General features: G+C 49.7%; 1 protein-coding gene across 1 annotated transcript in view; it reads right to left on the bottom strand.

Annotated features, from left to right (window-relative positions):
- Window positions 1-9,015: 9,015 nt before the first annotated feature.
- Window positions 9,016-20,211, bottom strand: part of SLC35D3 (solute carrier family 35 member D3) — a 28,202-nt gene continuing 17,006 nt past the window's right edge. The window contains exons 3-4 of the mRNA XM_061569783.1: window positions 16,384-16,858; window positions 9,016-12,102 (exon numbers count right to left, since the gene is read on the bottom strand). Coding sequence (XP_061425767.1) covers window positions 11,219-12,102; window positions 16,384-16,828 — 1,329 coding nt within the window. The 5' untranslated portion in view covers window positions 16,829-16,858 and the 3' untranslated portion in view covers window positions 9,016-11,218. The remainder of the gene's footprint in view (window positions 12,103-16,383; window positions 16,859-20,211) is intronic.

Below are 20,211 nucleotides of genomic sequence, written 5' to 3'. Positions count from 1 at the left end.
GATGTTACGCTCGTTGCAGATGACGTACAGAATCAGAATTTTTATTTATCCTTAAATTGTTGTCCTGGCTAAAATGAATAGATAAGACACAGCACAGTAAGTACTGTTACTATGAAAGCTTCAGCGGTCACGAAACAGATCCAGGTGCCGTGGGTTGACTTACTGAGATGACGGGTAGTTGCTCGCAGCACTGCCGGAAACAGCCCTCACTAAATTGTATTGTGGCCCACTCACCCACGTCGGCCAGGCGTCTAGGAAGAGGTGGCAGTACCCCACATTTTACCCCTCGTGACTTTACCGAAAGAACCAAAGAGTATAGATTCCTGCAGTCACGAAAGCTTCAAATCAAGATAGAAGCCCATTGTTTCAACTGCCGCTCTGAGAGATCAAACCGGCGACATCTGTGCATTGCAAGCCCAGCGTGCTAACAATTACACCGTACGGGGAATATGACCACCCCCCCCCCCCGGCACACTCCATCCGCCATACCTCTTGCAATGGCTGTGGCTACTGGTAACAGGCCGACTCCAGTCTCCAAGCGACCGGGACATTTCTTAGTGAAAATGTCAGGCTCCAGTCACCGTGCATCTGTGCATTCGACTGGAAACCACAGTGGAAGGGAGTCATTCCCACGCAGTTGCCTTTCGCGTCACAGTCTACTACGCGAGGCGGATCACTTTTTAAATCCTTTATATTAATATCACTTGCTTGCTTGCGCGCTTACGACCGTGCAAATCTTTCGGTCGTTTTTTAACCCACTTCCCGTGATCCAATCGAGCTGACATTTTCCACACAGACTCGTTGTGCGTGACAATTAATTTTCGTGAATTTTTTTTTCCAAAATGTTACACTTTTTAGTACAAAAAAATTATATTTAATTACCAATTGCTTAATGGTGGCAGGCAATCATCGGACCCATAGGTGGCAGCCATCTCAAGCCAGAGGACGAGAGGACTCTAGCCGCCACGCATGTAAAGGATTTATAGTGAAAAACTTTGTTTTTACGGGTTAATTTTTTACCTGATGAAGGAGGTTGTGTAACCCGTGCTTGTATGTGTTTGGCACGAGATTTAAAGCAATTTAGAGCAACTGGGCTGCCCTTATCAAATGAGTAAGACCAATCTGTCTGCAGGTCCTGATTGTAGTTTGTAAAAGAAAGTTTATTTGGATTCGACAGACTTCAGACCCTACAGATGCGAACATTGCGGCAGGCCTCGGTTAACAAAAATATAAAATCGTTCAAATATATTTTGCTAACCCCAATTTGAGGGACCCACAAACAAATATTTAGAATTTTCTAAGCATGCCCTTCATTCCTACCCCCTTTAGATCATTATAATATACACTAGCCGGTCACGATTCCCTGTAGCATGCATTAGATATTCACATACTTATTCGTTGTGGTGGGGCATGATGTATCAAATGCAAATATCAGCCAGACGTTGTTGTGTATCCACAAAAAAAGTGTTTTTTCTCCATCGGGTTTATTGACGTTCCAGCAGCATGGGTTTAAGGGAGCGAACTTTGGTCTGGGTCCGATGGGTCGGCACAGTGAGTCGAGGAGTTGTTGAACAAACACTTGATGGGTTACCAGCTGAGATCACTGAAAATAAACTACGGGCTCCCGTTAAACGGGGGGAAAAAAAAATCAACGCAGTACACAGCATCAATGATGAGTTGCCATCTTGCATTACACTGTAGACTTGTCGAGGAATAACGCATCGTGCATAAGCAGAACTCCGTATTGTATCGAACGTTGTAAGTTATTCTGGCTGTGACAAAGATGCTCTTTGTTGTTATTATGATGTTGAATAAAGAGCGTCTGTTATCCAGTGTTTCGAGATGGGGATTGGCGGATCGTACCGTGGTTGTGATGCATAGCGAGACTCTCTAACTGGCACGGTTGTGAGGTGGCCAGCAGATGGTAGTACAGCACAAGAATTGTTTTAATCTGAAGACGTCGATGGTTTAAGGTCCATCATGGTACGATAACAATAAAACACATTGCTACTACCCAGAGGTCGCAAACGGGTTTTGATTCCTTACCCGTACCCGGCCGCACCAGGGTCGCAAACGTGTACCCTACCCGTACCCGGCCGGGTACGGGTAGGGTACGGGTATCGGGTACCCGATTGCGACCTCTGGGATGAAGCCATGTTGCAAGCGCGGGTGGGTTGATTCTAGGAACTTGAATTGTGAGAAGAGAAAAGACGTTGGGAAATGAGTGACAGTTACTCACCAGTGACTCACGGTCTACCCGTACCCGTACCCGGCCGCACCAGGGTCGCAAACGGGTACCCGTACCCGGCCGGGTACGGGTAGGGTACGGGTATCGGGTACCTGATTTTGACCTCTGCTACTACCCTTTATCAATTCACTCCTCAATGCAAGCCTCCCCCACGCTGTATCGGCCGTGGGGGGTTTATTGACCATACTTCATCTGGCTGGCCACCAAGGTCCATAGAGAAGGCGTATTGAGTATTGATTTACTCCTAATTACTCTAATGCACCGGCTAGTGCTGTACTGGTAGCGAATTGGCACGTTCTGTTTACGTGACAACCCTTACTAGTTGGCTGTGTCGGGTGGTGGCGGGTTTAACGACACATTTATATATTTACGCGAACTAAGGGGCCGTCCATAAATGACGTCACGCACCTGGGGGGGTCAGACATTTGTGACGATGTGGGACGAGGGGGGGGGGTGAGAAATGTGACTTAACATCGAAATTAGCAACTTTGAATAAATATAGACAACACGTTCTACTTAATTAAATAGACTTTTTAATAAATGTTTTCTCCTACAACATCAGAGTGCAGCGCCACATTAAATACGCACTACAATGACAATAGTTTAAAGCGATTTGAAGCATGTTTCATTTTTTTTGGGGGGGGTGGACAGAGCTTTGTGACGTCATATTTGAGGGGGGGTCTGACTTCTTGTGACGCCGTGTGACGAGGGGGGGTCAAAAATCGTCCAAAATCGCGTGACGTCATTTATGGACGGCCCCTAACCCCAAAACAAGATCTGTCTTCTGTATTCTCTCGTCTCTGAAGGCGAGCTTCCCCTCGCCGCCACGAGGTGGCGCGCTTCTACAACCAGGACACCGCCACTTTTAAAACAAGAACACATCGTCCTGCGGAGCGAGCTGGTAGGAACGTTGGGTTGCTCGGCCAATGGCCAGGGTCAACGGCGGCGTGGTGTATTCCGCAAATATGCCCGACTGTGAGGGCGGGCACAAGCCGGCGTGAGTAGGTTAAACGTTGAGTTTTATAAGGGCACCACGGGGTGAGCAGCCCCTCCCCACCCAGCCCCACCCCTCCCACCCCCCACCCAGCCCCACCCTTCCCACCCAGCCCCTCCTCACCCTCTCCACCAAGCCCCTCCCCACCCAGCCCCTCCCTGCACGACGGACGGACGGACACAATAATCCCCTGTGGGCTGGTGGAACCAGTGGGTTCCTACCGGTATCATGATTTTGTACACCAGTGCATGCCACTACAATGCCGCATTATGCCCAGTCAGGCTTACATAACGTAAGACACACCACCTGACTCTCACTGCTGTGCTCCTGTGTACACCAATTGTGTCGTATGCCTGGCACATAAAGATGAAAGACATGATCCACCCATTGCTGGATTAGAGGCTGTTGCCTTCTCTCATGGCCTCGCTGCTGTACAATAACTGGTTTCTTTGACCCATCTCTGTGTGGTTGGTGTAAGCTCCTCTGGCTTGCAACGCCATCGTTAATCTCAGCAGCAGCAGCCATCATGCATCCATTCGACTGATGCCTCCTGCTCAAGCCCACTTTAGAATCTGAATCTTTATACGGGTAGGAACCTCCTGGTTACACCAGCCCACAGGGGATTACTGTGTCCGTCCGTCCGTCGTGCATCCAAAAATGGGAGGGGTGGGGCTGGGTGGAGAGGGGAGGGTGGAGAAGGGCTGGGTGGGGAGGGTGGGAGGGGCTGTGTGGGGAGGGGAGGGTGGGGAGGGGCTAGGTGGGGAGGGTAGGGAGGGGCTAGGTGGGGAGGGTGGGGCTGGGTGGGGGGTGGGAGGGGTGGGGCTGGGTGGGGAGGGGCTGGTCACCCCGTGGTGCCCTTATAAAACTCAACGTCTAACCTACTCACGCCGGCTTGTGCCCGCCCTCACAGTCGGGCATATTTGCGGAATACACCACGCCGCCGTTGACCCTGGCCATTGACCGAGCAACCCAACGTTCCTACCAGCTCCCTCCGCAGCAGGAATGTGTTTGAGGCTGCAGGAGGAGGAATCCGATGAGCTATGCTCCAGAGCTGAGAGTGGTGATCGCTCAGCATGTCACGTCGACATGCTGGGCCATCCCGAAGGTCTCCATCTTGTACGCTGAACGTCCTTCGCACCGTACGTAGTCACCGGTGCTCATCAGAGGTGTCCACCCCAGCGCGTTTCCCCGAACGCGGCTCATCCGCGCGCTTGTGTGGTGCTGGTGGTGCTGGTGCTGGTCAAGGGGCCTTGCTGCAGCTGCAGCTGCTGATAACGCCACACAGCAGTAGCCATGCAATTATAATTGCTATCACAGCTGTAATTATTGTTATCACCGCTGTAATCCCTGTGTCCAGTCATTGCCAATCAAGCCACTGATCGAGTAATTACCATTGGTTAGTATATTGGCATGTGAAAGGCCCCCATTAGATTGGCTAATATCAGCATGATCTGCGGCAGAGTGATTTACGCGTTTTTCCCTTCTCCCCATTTGGCCGATGCATGACTGTGTTGAAATATTTGTTTATTTTTGTTGTGGTTCACAACATCTTGAAAAGGTGCCGTATAAATATAATTCTGTATCGTTCTGAAGACAGGCCCTCTGCATGACGCCAATACATCCAAACGTATGCCAATCGTTCTCAAAACCTTTTGACTGTCACTCAACCTCCCGACAGTAGCACACACACACACACACCCTTCCATTTCTATCGAGATGTACGCGGCTGGTAACACTATGTAACACGATTTTTGTCCCTGGGTAGTAAGTGTTATTTTCTAATTGCTTATGCCTCATAAGCAATTATTCCTAACAAACTTTGCTTTTGTGACCAGGACTTTACGTGAAGGTGTGATACAAATGCACACCACGTTTTCTCATTTAAAATAGTTACATTTCTAAATATCAATGTCCTGGTAACAAAAGCAAAGTTTGTTGGGAATAATTGCTTATGAGGCATAAGCAATTAGTAAATAACACTTACTACCCAGGAACACATTTTCTTTTACACAATGTTATCAAATAATTAAACGTGTAAAGGTCCACTCGAGGGAGCTCTGGAGCACCCCGTTTGGAGAGTATTTGCCCTACTCTTCCACGCAGGCCAGACACACTTCGCATTATCTACCCCACCACACGCTGCCTGCATACCGATTCTTCAACTTAACTGCGGCGGTGACCATTTACCGTGCGGCGTACCGCTGGGGTGGACAGAGGCGGACGTATTTCAGAAATCTGCAGGTCGTTGCACGTGGGTTTCTTGAACCGCGGTGCGATGATCACGCCTTGCGGTGGTGCCGTGGAGTCGGGAGGGGCCACGTGGTTCGGTGTCGTGCCCGGCTGAAGGCAGCCACCGTTGCTAATTCGAGCCAGCCCGTGTCTGCTGACTTTGACCGCATGCTGCCACGCGTGTCTAAAGGAATCCCTCCCTCTTCTGCCTCTGCCCGTTAAATGTGAAGCCTGACGTTCTGGCCACACGCCATAATGAGGGGGCTTGAACTTGAGACTCCCGCTCGGGCTGAAGCAATCACTCAGAAACAGATCCAGAAGGTTCATTTTGGTGGTTCAATGGCTGAAAAAAAACAGTGTCGAATCAGTGCATATGCCTGCTATGACAGGGTCAGACGCATGGACACTGACACATAACATGAAAGAAGGCAAAACATTACACAAGCATGGAGAGATGCATGCTGGTGGCGACATGTTAACTACTTCGCCTGGTATACAGGAGGTCGTGGGTTCCATCCCGACACCGACGCCTGCTGCTGTATATTTGAAGCTTGCTTGTCTCTCTCCCCGTGGTCACGTGGATTTTTCTCCGGGTCCTCCGTGCTTTTCCCTCCACATTTAGAATCAACATCACGCGTTCAGGGTACATATTTGGCAGCTGCTATGAATGTCCACATGATAAGCCCACTTCGTTGAGTTGTCATTTGTGGCCACGTCTGAAAAAGAGCTACATAGCTCAGTGGGCCTTACCTGGTCAAATAAACAGTTTTTTTTACTTTAATTATACTGAGAGAAACAAAGAGGAACACATGGATCACGAGAACAAATACAAATTAGAGACAATGTATTGGCTTAAGACAAGTGAGTGAGCCTTGCAGAAGCCATCACTAGCAGAGATGAAGGTCTATGGGCGAGACTGGTGACAGAATGGGAGCCAGGGGAGGGGAATACGCCTCGGAGGACACTCACCATTCATGATGGGAATATGGCATAAGCTCAGCTGCATGGTTGTATGTGTGTATATGTTGAACTTCTTTCACACCGTACGTAGCCAACCGTGGGGAAGGACAGCAAACTAAACACAAAAAGCAGTTATAAAGCAACGAGTTTGTCAATGCTGATGATTTAAAAGTGCGTAGCTCCAGTGGCTTCCTAATATCGGAAGGAAGAGCGTTCCAGACGGCCGCAGCAACGCATCTGAAAGCGCCGCGCGATGCGGTGACCACCTTTGTTCTACGGCTGCCCAAAAGCTGCTGAAATGGGTTGTAGCTTCGCAAGATCGGGAGAGATGGCGATGGTGTAGGGAGGCCTTAATTTCCTCCAGCAGGGGATAGATCATGGCTGAAGATGATGATAATGGTTAAAGGCCAGAACCTATCTGTCTGTGTAGCTCAAATCGCGAGTTGTCCACAGAGTGTTTGCATCATCCGTTCAGGTGCCTCGTAGGCTTCATATTTGTTCTTGCGTGCCAGCCCAAGCCAACTCGCTGTTATGTCACAGCACACATTTGGTAATATAGTCCCGTTCCGATTACACAACTACCACAATAGAGGGAAATGGACACAGGATATCCAAATGACCGTAGACGTGCTATCGAGTTAGATTTATTTCGGGCCTCAAACAGACGTGGAGCCCCAGTGGCACCCAATTAAAATGGTGAGCGCATCGATTCGTGGGCATGTGTCTGATGCCAACGACACCACAGAGAGACCCTTTGGCAAATGCATACAGGTCCCGTACGCACCATGAGGCTTTATCCTCAATAAAGACCACATTCTCCGGGTTACAAATAACATTTTTTAACGTAATTTTGAAGGTTAAGATCCTGTTGTATATTCACGTAAGTGTGTGTTTGATCAACGTCGCCACTAAGGAGACAAAGGCGGCCCGGCGTAGTGCTGCCAAAATCCCTGCCTCGTGTGCCGTCCGTGATAACCTTCATAGGTGCTCGTTAACAGCACTTGCCCCAAAAGTCTGTTTAGGCGATGGGATCTTTATCTTTGTTTTGTTTGCGTCTGATTATATTTGTGTAATTTTCGTGACACTGGGCACAACGTTTTGGGTGCTTCTTACTTTCGAGAAAGAATTGTAAAGTAATCACATCGCTATTCAAACATATAGTGTACAAACGAACTGCAATTACATATAGTAATTGTCAATGCACAGTTTCACATTGTATTTGTTTTTATTATGGTAATCCATGGTAGGTTCTCCAAATCAACATTGCATCTATATGCATATTTTTTTATCATAATAAGTAAAATCTATAATGTGCATTCCATCATAGGATCCCAATGCACAATGCATGAACAGCAGGAAACAAAAACAGAGCAGGGGCAACCGACCAAACGAAAGAGGCAAGGCCACTTTAAAGAAATGGGTTTTCAAAGCGGACTTACATCGATCTACCGACTCCGATTGCCTGATTGCAAGTGGCAAGGCCTTCCATAGCTTGGGCGCCTCGCTAACAAAAGCACCGATCACCAAAAGAGCGCAGCCTGTAGACCTGGGAGTGCTGAGCAGTTGAAGATCAGAAGATGTTATGGACCTTGATGGAATATACACATTAATAGCTCCTGCAAGTCATGTGGGGTGAGGCCCTTTTAATATACAAGTGCAATACAGCATAGGGGAATTATTATACAACGTTGTTTTCTCACAGGCTGCGATGGCATTATTTTTTAATAATTCCCATTGTCATTTGTATCTTGCGAGTCCCTGCTTTTTTTCTTAAGAAATACGTTCTTTATTTTATTGTTCAGCCCCACGTCAATCCACTGCTGGATTAAGGCTTCGCCACAATATGCCACGCATGATGGCAGTCGTTTGATCATACTTCACCCCGCTGGTCAATGTGGCTTGGTGAAAGGGGGGGGGGGCTAGGGGAGGGGGGGTTGGGGTACCCATGAATGGTGCAGATATCACTGACAACTTATTTTAGGGTTTCCAGGAGTCAAACTCAGATCTCTGGCATCAAGTGTAATGTGCAAACCACCGCGTCTCGGGTCCAGCAAAGAGATGCACACAACAACAAAGACACGTGGTACTACCGACGTTATTCTAAGACAAGTGAAAATCGAAATCCGAAACGTTGTAATCTGTGAGTGATGTAGCCTACAGCAATAATGCATGAACTCGCTTGCTAAACTGCTGTCTTGAGTACAAAATCACATTGTTCCAGAGAAATTTAAAGGGGTCCATTATTTTATGTTCAAAGCAGAACTCCAAAATAAACGCGCATTGCAATATTCATTGATTCTTCAACTGTCCTGTTCAACAGCTAAAACAACTGTTGGACAGGACAGGCTTCTCCTCAGCGTGCCTGGGCAAGGTGACGTTGAATGATCCTTGCAAGGACGTTTCCCCAAATACTGAGGAGGGAGATGCCTCTGGAGGTGTTACAGTCTGTGCGGTCCCCCTTCTTCAAGAGGGGGACCACCTGGGCATCCTTCCAATTCTACAGAACTCAACGAGTGGTCCATATCAGAACACTAAGCCAAAAACATTGAGAATCTGCATTCAAATCCAGGCAATCCAGGCAATATATTTAGAATCCAGGCAACACTTTATTTAGAAAACGAAAACAATCCAACTCAGACATTTCTTTGCGGTGGAGAAGAGTTCTTTGAAAATGAGATGAGATGGACCGGTGGGTCAGATGTCAGAGTACTGAAGCAGCAATGCTGAGATTCTCGGTTAAAATCCATGCATCCGCCAGTGATTATCCAGACGGTGGTGGCTATGCACGCCTGTAAGCCAGCACTGTGGAGGCGAGGGTTGGTGGTTCACACAATTGTTGCGAAACTCCCTTCCCGTGGCCATCGAGGGGGTGCCATACCCCGGCTTGCCAGGAGACGGTAGTACGGTCGAAATGTGGACAGAACGTCTCTATGGGATACAGTGTGTACCCCTCGTACCCTTCGGTTTTCTCCAGGTGCTCCGGTTTCACCCCACCTGTAAACACTCACTAATTGGCCGATAACACCTTTATATGTAGAGGACCGCAGACCGTGGGCAATCCTTGGCGCCGGCTCATTGCACGGCTGCCTTCCTGTTTGCCGGTAGCTAATCCCACGCCCCTGAGTCGGTCTCTCTATACGAGAGTAAGTGAATGCTGTGCACATTTGAAATTCGTATTCTTATCATCATGGTGATTATTATCATCACTGAACTGGATTCTCAGTTTAGTGATGGGAGTAGATGGTTTCCGCTTGGTCACCAATGATGCGGAAAAATAAAACCGTTCTCATTCAATTTGGCTTTTAATCTCATTCGAGGACTGTAAGATATACAGTGCAATTGCCAGCCAAATGAACAATCCACCATAAGAGGGCATGCGAAAAGATGCAGCAAGGCCTCATGTGGATCAATGGCAATTGAAGGAACCTCAAAGATTAATTGTTTTCTGTAACGTCATCCTCTACTGGACATCTGTGAAAAAGAGCTTTATAGCTCACCGGATTTTACCGGTATAAATCAATATTCTGATTCTGATCGCACAGAGCGTTAGCTGACCGAGGGTTGGTAATGTTGTGACGCTGCTTCCAGCGAGAGTTTCAAGTGGAAAATGCCGCCTATTTCTAGGCAAGACACCCATTCCTCAATGGGATTTTAATTGGCAAGAACAAACTAAAAACCTCACCCAGAAAAGGACCCCATGCAAGGATAATGCGTAAATTGCAGTAGAATGTCAGATGAACGTGTGGACCGAATTATCCAACATAATTGCTTTAACCAATCTGATTTGGAACGCCCTTATAATTGTCCTGGGAATAATCGAACGCATTCAAAGTTACAATACAACAAATCTGTTTCACAGAATACCAAAGCACTCAAATGTATCGCATTAACATGCATTTTAGATCATTCAAAATAGTTCAAGGTCAAAAAGGCAGCTTTAAAATCCTCGGCAGGCAGGATATCACATCTCTGACATGCATAGACTCAGCACCACTGTCACAAGTGAAATGCCGCGCGTCAGCGAGCATTCGGAATTCTTAAAAGGACCACCGACAGCAAAGGGCAGCCGCTGGCGATCCGAGTGACCCCGCAGAGTCAATTCATTCGGCGGCAGACGCACAGAGGCAACACCGTAGGCAAGACTTAGCGAGCAACCAAAGGAATGCACGCACTTGAGAATAAGTAGAAGCCGGTTAAGTTTTATCTTCCGTGACATTTTATTTATTAACCGGCGAAGGTCACTGGCGTGCGTAGCATCAGCTTCCCGGTGGGGTTCACCACGCCGCTACGCTGACGGCTGGAGGTGTCTGTTCTCGAATTCCTTCGTCGCGGGCGGAGGTTTGCGGCAAGCCGCTCGCGACGCACCGTGATCGTGTGCGGCGTAAGGGAGCGAGCGGTGGTTTCGCTTCGAACGAGAGGAGGCGCTGGGGAAAAGACGACAGCAAAAAATCGTGCAAAACGGCCGTACGGTTATCGTCCATGCTTGCGTCACCTTCTGGAGGGTCGGTGGGCACTGTGCGCATGCTCGCACTGCAAGCTAGGTGGGCCCTGAACACGTGTAGCCATTCGTTTTTGAGCTACAACAACAACCACAACCACTCGTTGGCACAATATCACAACCTGAGCTCAATTGCTTTTTTAAAAAGGCATCAAAATCATCAAGGTATCTTTATAACGCCACAAGGTCGGCGATGGTCACGACCCCACGATGGTCAAACGACCCCCCCCCCCTCCCTTGCGATGCTTTAAATATCCACGTGGAAAGGGCTGAACTAATATTGTAGGGCTCATTTTAAAGGTTCGTGATTTTGAAATCGTTTTTCTTTCAGCACCCTCCACACGGCGAGGAATCTGCTCATGTTCTGCTCGGCGCCATCATCTTTAGCGGCGGCACCACCACCACCGCCGCCGCTGTCATCAGCAACGCCACCTCTGGCGCTTTCACCGCCACCTCCACCACCACCACCACCTCCACCACCACCACCTCCACCGCCGCCGTTGTCCACTTTGTCACCACTCGGCCACTCCATGGCCACCCCGGCCTGTCCCTCGGTAACATGTTTGCCACTGCCGCCACTGCCACCGCTCCCGTCCTCCTCTTGCCCTCCTCCTCCTCCCCCTCCCTGCGGCGAGAGCGCCATCGACAGCGGCGCCTCCTCCAGCTCGTCGTAGTCCCTGCGCTCGCGTGTCTCCCAGTACTTGGCGACGCAGTAGAAGATCGAGCCGACCGTGTTGAGCGCCAACCCCGAGAGGAAGAGCACCGACGGCGGCTCGGCGGCCGGGTCGCGCAGCACCAGCATCCCCACCGAGATGGTGAGCACGCTCTTGACCACCCCGACGAAGCTCGTGGTGACGGCCGAGTTGAACGCCGTGCAGGCCACGGTGGTGAGGCCGAGAAGGGCGGCCAGGACCGCGCTGCCGAGGAAGGCCACCGCGACGGCGCCGTCGTGCCACCCGGGGAAGGCCCACACGTGGATGGCTTCCTGGCTGGCCAGCGAGTAGGCCAGCAAGAGGGGCGAGGCGCTGATGGATATGGCGTACTGGGCGGCGAGCGGGCCGCCCGAGTTGTCGGTGCACGTGCGCTGGATGAGCACCAGGAAGATGCCGTGGACGAGCACCGCGAGCACGCCCGTCGCGTAGGCCACGGGGTCGCTCGTCACGTCCCCGATGCCTGCGATGGCGGCGGGGGCAGCAGACGCAGTGGAGTGTTAGTGTTGCGTTGTGTCGGGTTTGCCAGCATGTGTGGGATGGACGACAACGTGCGGAAGACCTAACAGAGGATGGGCTTCACGACGACACCAAGAGAGATGTGGCACTACTTGAGCATGTTGGCACCAGACAGGGGAAAGTGGGAAAAAATGACGAAATGTGCAGTGGGCACCTACTAGGGGCTGTCTGCCCATTGATCGTCATGAGGGTTGCCAACTCTGACTGAAGCAATTCAGAGAAATTTTTACTGTCATAATAATAATACAATTTCTGTAAATATCCTGTCATTAAAACCTCCCGCATTGCTTTCAAGAGTCGCCACCGGTCGATCGATGCCAATTCCGGTCGAGATTCCCGGCCAATCCAGGAGGGTTGGCAACCGTGGTATGGTTCCGGTGATCATCGTCCCCATGATCAAGCGTGGAAGCTTTGTGGGTGCACAGTTCCCGACAGCGGCCCCGAAGCCGGCAGGCAACTTTTGAACTATTTTGCTGAGACCGTGAAAAAAATGTTTGGTAATGCAATTACTAACGGCGGTACATGCGTGGGAACATTTGCCGTAAATTCACGCCGTCAATATCCGAGCATGGCATTCTGGGGGCTTTTGCCACCGACCATCACCACCATCGTGCATTCACGCGCCGAGGACTCTTATGAATTGGCTCGCGAGCCACATAATTTAGTCCATTCGCAGTCTCCATCGAACACGGAGCGCGCTATCGGCACAGCTGTCCTCAATCATTCGGCCGCATTTCACCGAAGCGACAGGAAATGAAACGGCATTAAAAGGCACCGTCAAATATTGACGGAACCATTGTGGGACCACAATTGGCAGCTGCCGGCGAACGAATGCCGAGCGGAGCGTGAAGAGATACGGGACTCGACTCGCCCATGCCTGACACTTTCAATTAACCCCCTATTACCTACAATTCCTCGCACGGAGGGTGGTGCAAATGAGACGGTGAATCAGGGGACACCATTTTCACTCCTGGCCGCGTCGACGATTTCTCCACCCCACCTCCTCGACCGCTCGGCGATCACGTGTGGTGAAACGGCGGCACCGCGCGACGGTTTTATGAAACCGGGGAAGGAGCGATGAGTTGGGCAGGTGATTCTTCACGTTGTTGCACGTGCATGCAAAAAAGTGTTTGTGTTGCCGGTATTTAACACCGAGTGCCAACAGAGGCAATATGAATACGGGGTAAAGGGTGCTGCCCTGAAATTGCTTACCCACACCACTGGAGGGAGCGCTTGAGTAGCCCTTCTAAGAGAGTATTTGGCCGACTCTTGCGTGCTGGCCTGAGATCTTGGAAGAGATGGGAGTACCCACACTTTACCCCACCACGTGCGATCTGCAGATCGACTCAATGTGGCAGACCCATTTATACCATAATGGGTGGACAGAGGCACGAGCTATTTAACTTTTGTGTTTACCAGGTAAGGTCCACTGAGCTATGTAGCTCTTTTTCAGACCTGACCACAATGATAGCTCAACGAAGTGGCTTATCACGTGGAAATGTAAAGCAGCCAAATACTCTAAACGCACGTTGATTCGAAATGTGAAGGGAAAAACCGGAGGACCCGGAGAAAAATATATGCGATCATGGGGAGAACATGCAAACTCCAGGGTCGGAATCTAACCCACGACCTCTTGTATACCAGGCGAGGGAGTTAACATCTCATAGCCACCGCGGCACCCCAGATGGTGGTGAGGGGGTGGGGCATCTGAGAAACTCTCCCATTGTTTCAGCCGCTATGCCCGGAGGTCAAACTGAACCGGTGACCTTTGCATGACAATTGCAGCGTGCTAATAACCATTGCATCACTGTGGGAGCATCTATATTCATTCGGGGAGAAGGGGGAGGGGGGGGAGATGCCAAAATTGATTCATCATCATCGTAATCATCATATTCACCGTAATCATCGCATCATTAAAAAAAAACATCTCATGGGCCGGTATTATATAATGTAATAAAATGCAAAGGAGTGTGGTGAAGAATCGAGTGTGAAAGGCACAGTCAACAGCGGCGAAATTGAAAAACCCAATTACCCATGAAGGCACTGGCAGCCCGTGCTCTGTTTCCCATCTCCCTCATCTCCCCACATTCATTCCTTGGTGCTCAGGGCGGAGAGTCATCCACCCGCCTGTCACCTTTTGTTTATTCGTCGCCGGCCTTCCCTTCAGCGATATCCACACGTGGTGTGACGCGGCCGCTTTTCACTGAACTCTTATTAAATGAACAAAAGTGTCTCTTTGGCTGCGCAGATGAGCCACCTTTTGGCATTGCTCCCGTTTCTTTAACAGCCGACGCTTTCTGCAAAGACGATAAAGCCCGTCGCGACGTGATCAATGCGCTCAGGAGTGCCGCTCACAAACGTCACGAAGGCGCACGACTCCCATCACACCTTGCGCCCGTGCAATGTGGTCACCGCATTGCATGCATGTGTAAAATCACGCCCAATGCTCTGAACTCGTTGATGACCATGCTGTTACTGTACTATCGTGTCTCTTTAATGTACCGCTGTCTATTGGGTCGAATTTTAAACTGTTTCATTTGGCAGCCTAATTAATAATCTGGCCACATCTTCAGCTCTTCCGCGTTGGTGGCTTAGGCAAGGCTGGGAGCATTGCGCATGCAATGTGGTGGTTACATGACATGCGTGCTACTAGGCATGATTGGAGTGTGTGTCTTCCTGCTGTTTGTGAACATCACTTGTGTAATGTTAAATATGAATACTAATATCTGATGGCACTGATCTGCTTCTGCTATTTGGTGGAAATTCCACGCTTCTACGACAGGGAAAAGTATTTTCATAGGACAAAAGAAGTGTATTGGCCATGGTGATTGTTAGACAGTGCTTCGGCACCGGTTGGTCAGTGCGGGTTGGTGAAAGGATTATCCCAAAATTCAATTGCGTGGCCCCCGATACCTTTTACACGGTAGGTGTTTACACACTTATCCATTCCCTTTGATATGAGATTATTTGCCACATGACAGTGAAAGAGACATTGCCAAATACCAAATTCAGCATGTGCATCCGTCAGTGAGCAGGCAGGGACCGTCAACCCCGCTCCCCCTTGTGGATCTGGCTCAATCCAGGGTGGTTGCCCAGATTCGAACTCAGAACGTCAGCTGGTGATTGCTGAGCGCTCTGATCACTGAGCGACTTCCAAATAACTATGCAGCGTGCAGTAAACCACTGCAGTCAATATTCATGTTGGGTTCCGTAGCGTGCATTGTGAGGCAAGTATTTATGCAAACAAACATCGCACTCAACGCACTGGCTAGCCATTTATTTTCCCCATATATGTCCATTATCTTAAAAAATGCGAATTGATGCAACATGCCAAAAATAGCGTCATTGTTGTCGTTGTGTTTTTAGATGCACAATTATTTTCATTTTGAGTGTGTGTTTTGTTTTGCCATATCGTATAATTAAATATCAAGTGTTTAGCATGTTTAATGTGTGAGATTAATAACGGGAGCACCTTTAAGCATCTGAATGGGCAACTAATCTTCTTTGAATGGTTTTGTGCTTCAGTAAAAAAAACCCATGAAATGCCATAATGGTAAAAGTCAGAGCAATTGTGAGCGGGCTGTAAGAGTAATGAACTGTGAACAGAGACAGCTCTAGGGCCAAGCGATATTCCAGTGGGCCTTGCTTCATCGAAAGCAATCGCTGCCACGGAGTGCCCAGCCATCCTTGCAGCCATTCCAGCTCCATCTTTGGCAGCCTATAAGGGATAATGTCTACCAGCGCGCGGAGGAATAGGAGCATCACGCAGTGTTTGACATTATTTTGGTTTCACCAGATTGCGGATCATCGTCTAAGTGCTGTCTTCTTCCCCAAGGGTCGATCGGTGGTTGTGCAGCACCTCCACCTCCTCCAGCAATGTTGCTGTTTTGTAGGGATGTGTTCCCAAATTTCAGTTGAATCCAAAAGTTCAGAAAAATTGGGCCTATATATGTAATGAACAATGCAGTTGGGATGAGTTCCAAATGTTTAGTTTTTAATCCAGATTTTCAAGGACAATTTCAGATCTTTTTGGAGGATTTTGGGATAATTAACATTTTGTCACAATGTAACGAGCCAACAAAAACGTTGTTTGAGGATTCATCCGAAAACGTGACGCCACGGGATCTCTCAGTGCCCGTCGACGACACGTGCCCCCCCCCCCCTCTTCGCGCCCGCACGCGCCGCCAGCACCCGGCTCGGCGTGGACCCACCGCGGCCGGCGTACCTGCGAGCACGGCGCCCGCCGTCGTGACGACGACCGACGCGATGATGCCCAGCGTGGGACGCCCGCCGCGCAGCAGCGCCGCGCCCAGCGCCAGCGTGACGAGCGGCAGGCAGCGCTTGAAGACGACGTACGTGGGCAGCGAGAGGCCGCGCAGCGACAGCAGCGTCAGCGTGGAGTGCAGCACGGAGAGAAGCGTCACGGGCGCGAAGACGCGCGCCGCCTCCGAGCTGAACGGCGGCAGCGTCGCCAGGCCGCAGCGGCGCAACGACTCGAGCGTCACGGCGGAGAGGACGGAGCTGGACAGCTGCAGCAGGGTGAGGTACGGGAAGTGCAGGCTCGACAGCAGCACCTTGAGCAGGAGGTTGAGCGACGCCGAGGTGAGGCCGTGGGCCACGGCCGTGAGCACCCCGCGAGCGCGTCGCCCGCGGACGCACTCGAAGGCCATCCTGGCACGGAGGTCGCCGGAGGTCGCAGCCTGGGGTGGGCGCAGGGGGGCGGGGCAGTTTGAAAGAGGTGCCGCTACGCGTAGAGAGAATATGTTGGTGTTGTGACCATTACGCACGATGGGCAATATCAGTTACATTCTATAACACGTGGGGGAATTCTTACTTAGATTAGCTCAGCAGTGCCATCCAGCACGCTGGCACCTGGCTTCGAATCCAGGCAGCCAGCTGTATATTACCACGTTCTCAAGTGTTCATTATCTGAGGCTGGTCGCCAATTCGTTAACACACACACACAACACTATCATGTTAAATTTGGTTCTGCACTTAATTTGGCAACATTTCAACTCTAAGAATCAGTTTGGCCATCGCGAGACAACGTACTCTCGGTGGCAGAGTGGGTTGTAAAGTGCTGCCCCCTACTGCGAGGACCAGAGGGCACCTGAAGCAATCTCAGATGTAGTTTGGTCATATCCATCTCCTTGGGCCATATTCTCTCCCACGAAGGTTTGCACTGCTCTGCGAGAGATCTCAATTGAAACTTTGTCTCATGGCGCAACACCGAAAACACAACCGCGGTAGAATTGGGGGAATTTTTTTATTCTTCATGAGTTTGACTTTTTATGGGAACTCAACAGTTTCCATCCTCTGGAGAGAATGGCTCCTGCCATGGGATTGTGGAATTTGCGCCACTGGTTCAGGACCGCATTTTGACTTGATCACCACTCAGCAAATCATTGGGACTGGGATGCACTTTGGAATTACTTCGAAACAATAAACGTTCATCTCAGAGACTCAGCTGTCAATGAATCGATTTATTTTTTCATTTAGAAGTTGGGAAGAAAGCCATGTCGTATTTAAATCCATGTCCCATTTAAACCCATTACAAAAAAATAATAATTTAAATGAGGCTTCACAAGCGAATATCAGCAACAACCATGGATAGTTGTGTTTCGCTATGAGCAAGGTTGCCATCAGTGAGATCGTGCATGGCGCTGGGGGAAACATTCATTCACCTTATGACGTAAACACTTGAAACATCACCGGGCCTCAGTCTGCGGTGTCAAAAATGAATGGGCGGTGTTCATCTATCCCCCTTGAATGGAGAATGTAAATATTTGACTGTGAAGGTATCAAGATGAGATCATGATCCGTTATTAGTGCCGTGAAGAGTGATGTCGGGACGCATGCGTCGGGTGGTGGCAGTGGGGGCGGGCAGGGGGAGGGGGGCTGCCGTTGAATGATCAATGGCTCGAGTGCAATTGGGTTCACATGAATAAAGGTCGACGAATGTGAATAATGACAATCACGCTGCGGCGAGCGAGTGTGTGTGTGTGTGTGCGCGTGCGCAGTGGTATCATGGGGATGATAAATGGGGAGCGGTGGAGCAGCGGTCAGCGCGCTGCGCTACGAACCCGGCGACCCGAGTTGAATTCACGCTCACGGCCAACACCATTGACGATTATCTGAACCCGTACTGCCCCCCCCCCCGGCCAATAGAGAGACAAAGGCGGCCGGGCGTGGTGTTGGCCACCCACCCCCTTGTGTGCCGTGTCGGCCTCGTAGGCGCTCGAGAACAGCACTTGCCCCAACAGTCTGCTGAAGGCTATACGGGGGACCTTTGTCGTTTTCTTTGCGGTGGTGTAAACTCTCTGTGGCATCATTAATATGCATTAGCAGCTACGCTAAGCCGCTTCAGACTAACCGTGTAAATTTATTTTTTTAAATTCTGACTTAATGAGGCTTTCCGGTGGCCCCTGAAAATGCACATTCACGCTGAACAAACTTCAAACGTACTTTGGCATGTTGAAAATTGCTTGACGTATCGAGATTTTTGTTTTATTTTGAACGGAGAGGAATATGAGTCACACCGTGAGTTGCCTGGAGCGTCCACGCTTCGTCTTGCACGCAGGCTGACGAGCCCAAGTGTTTTATTTCCGAATAAATCACCAACTCATCAGCTAATTGCAAGGCTTCCTTTTAAGCACACCGCGGGCAAAATGGCACGGGCCGTATTTATCAATAGTGGCATAGTCGTAATTACATTAACCTACGTAAGGACATTCAAGTGCAATTTCTTAGCAACAGCGTTGCCCCTTGCCACAAATAAACACAACGGTGTGAACAGGAATCGAGTTTTCTGCAAAATATTCATAAATAAAACTGTTTAAATCCACGGGTTTATTTGGAGAGAAAAAAATACAACTCAGAAATGTCTTACTTCAACATAGCAAGATAACTTTGAAGCCAATTGTGAATCCCAATTACCCTGAATGTGCCAAATCTTATCAAGATGTAGAAGGCTAATTAAAGTTGACCCTGGATTGTTCTTGGATGGGTCATCACCGGTGCAGTCAAAGGCGCCGTGAGCAGTGGAGGTAGGCCTCGGCAAGGTAAGGTAAAAGTGTAAAAACAACGAGCCTACCTTTACCCTACCTTTTACCTTACTACAATACAATCACTCTACCCTACCTTTCACCCTTTAGCAGGTAAGTGAAAATGTATAAAGCAACGAGCCTACCTTGTACCCTACCCTTTACCCTACCCTTTACCCTACCTTGTACCCTACCCTTTACCCTACCCTTTACCCTACCTTGTACCCCACCCTTTACCCTGACCCTTGGCATGTCGACACCTTTACCCTTTTACCCGGTAAAAAGGGTACAATTACCTTGCCTTGCCGAGGCCTAAGTGGAGGAGAGGGCAGCAGCAACATCTTCTACTGCCTGACCTTCACCAACCCGACCAGAGTGGTGAAGTATGGTCAAAATACCCCCCTACGCCTGTAGGGAGGCCCTCATTCGGCAGTGGAATGTGCGTAAACAACACAAACAATCACACTTGTCTCCAAGTCGATAAATCGTGCCGCTTTTGTTGAGCCGACAGGCAGTCAGGGATGGTTTTGATTTAAACAGCCGTGGAAACAGACGTCGCTTATAATTTATGTCTTGTGGTGTTAGGTCGCGTAAATAGAAATGTGTCGTTAAACCCGCCACCACCCGTCACGTAAACAGAACACGCCAAATCGTCACTAGTACAGCACACCGGTGTGTTGGAGAGCAAATCCACAACATTGACAATCTGAGTACGACGTTTCGCCAATAATTGCAACTAGCTTCATCAGGCGACAGCTACATCCGGCTGTATATATTATGGATGATATTAATCGCGAAAGCCGACGGGTTAAACAGACATCGCTTGCTTGCATCGCGATACCATTTGCCCGCGAACCCCACGTTTGCATGCCACACACGGTCACCGCATCCTCGGTACCCAAACCTGGGACACATCACGGGAAGAAGGACATCATCTCACGACACCGGGAGAGGGGAGAACATCGTGTGGACGCATCACCGTGAGCGGCGTGTTAATGCGTAACTGACTA

Source organism: Lethenteron reissneri, chromosome 6 (assembly GCF_015708825.2).
Source record: "Lethenteron reissneri isolate LAM-NWPU_2019-01 chromosome 6, ASM1570882v1, whole genome shotgun sequence".
In the NCBI taxonomy this organism is placed as follows: Eukaryota; Metazoa; Chordata; class Hyperoartia; order Petromyzontiformes; family Petromyzontidae; genus Lethenteron; species Lethenteron reissneri.
The sequence above is the reverse complement of the archived record's forward strand: the minus strand, read 5'-3'. Positions and strand labels throughout refer to the sequence as shown.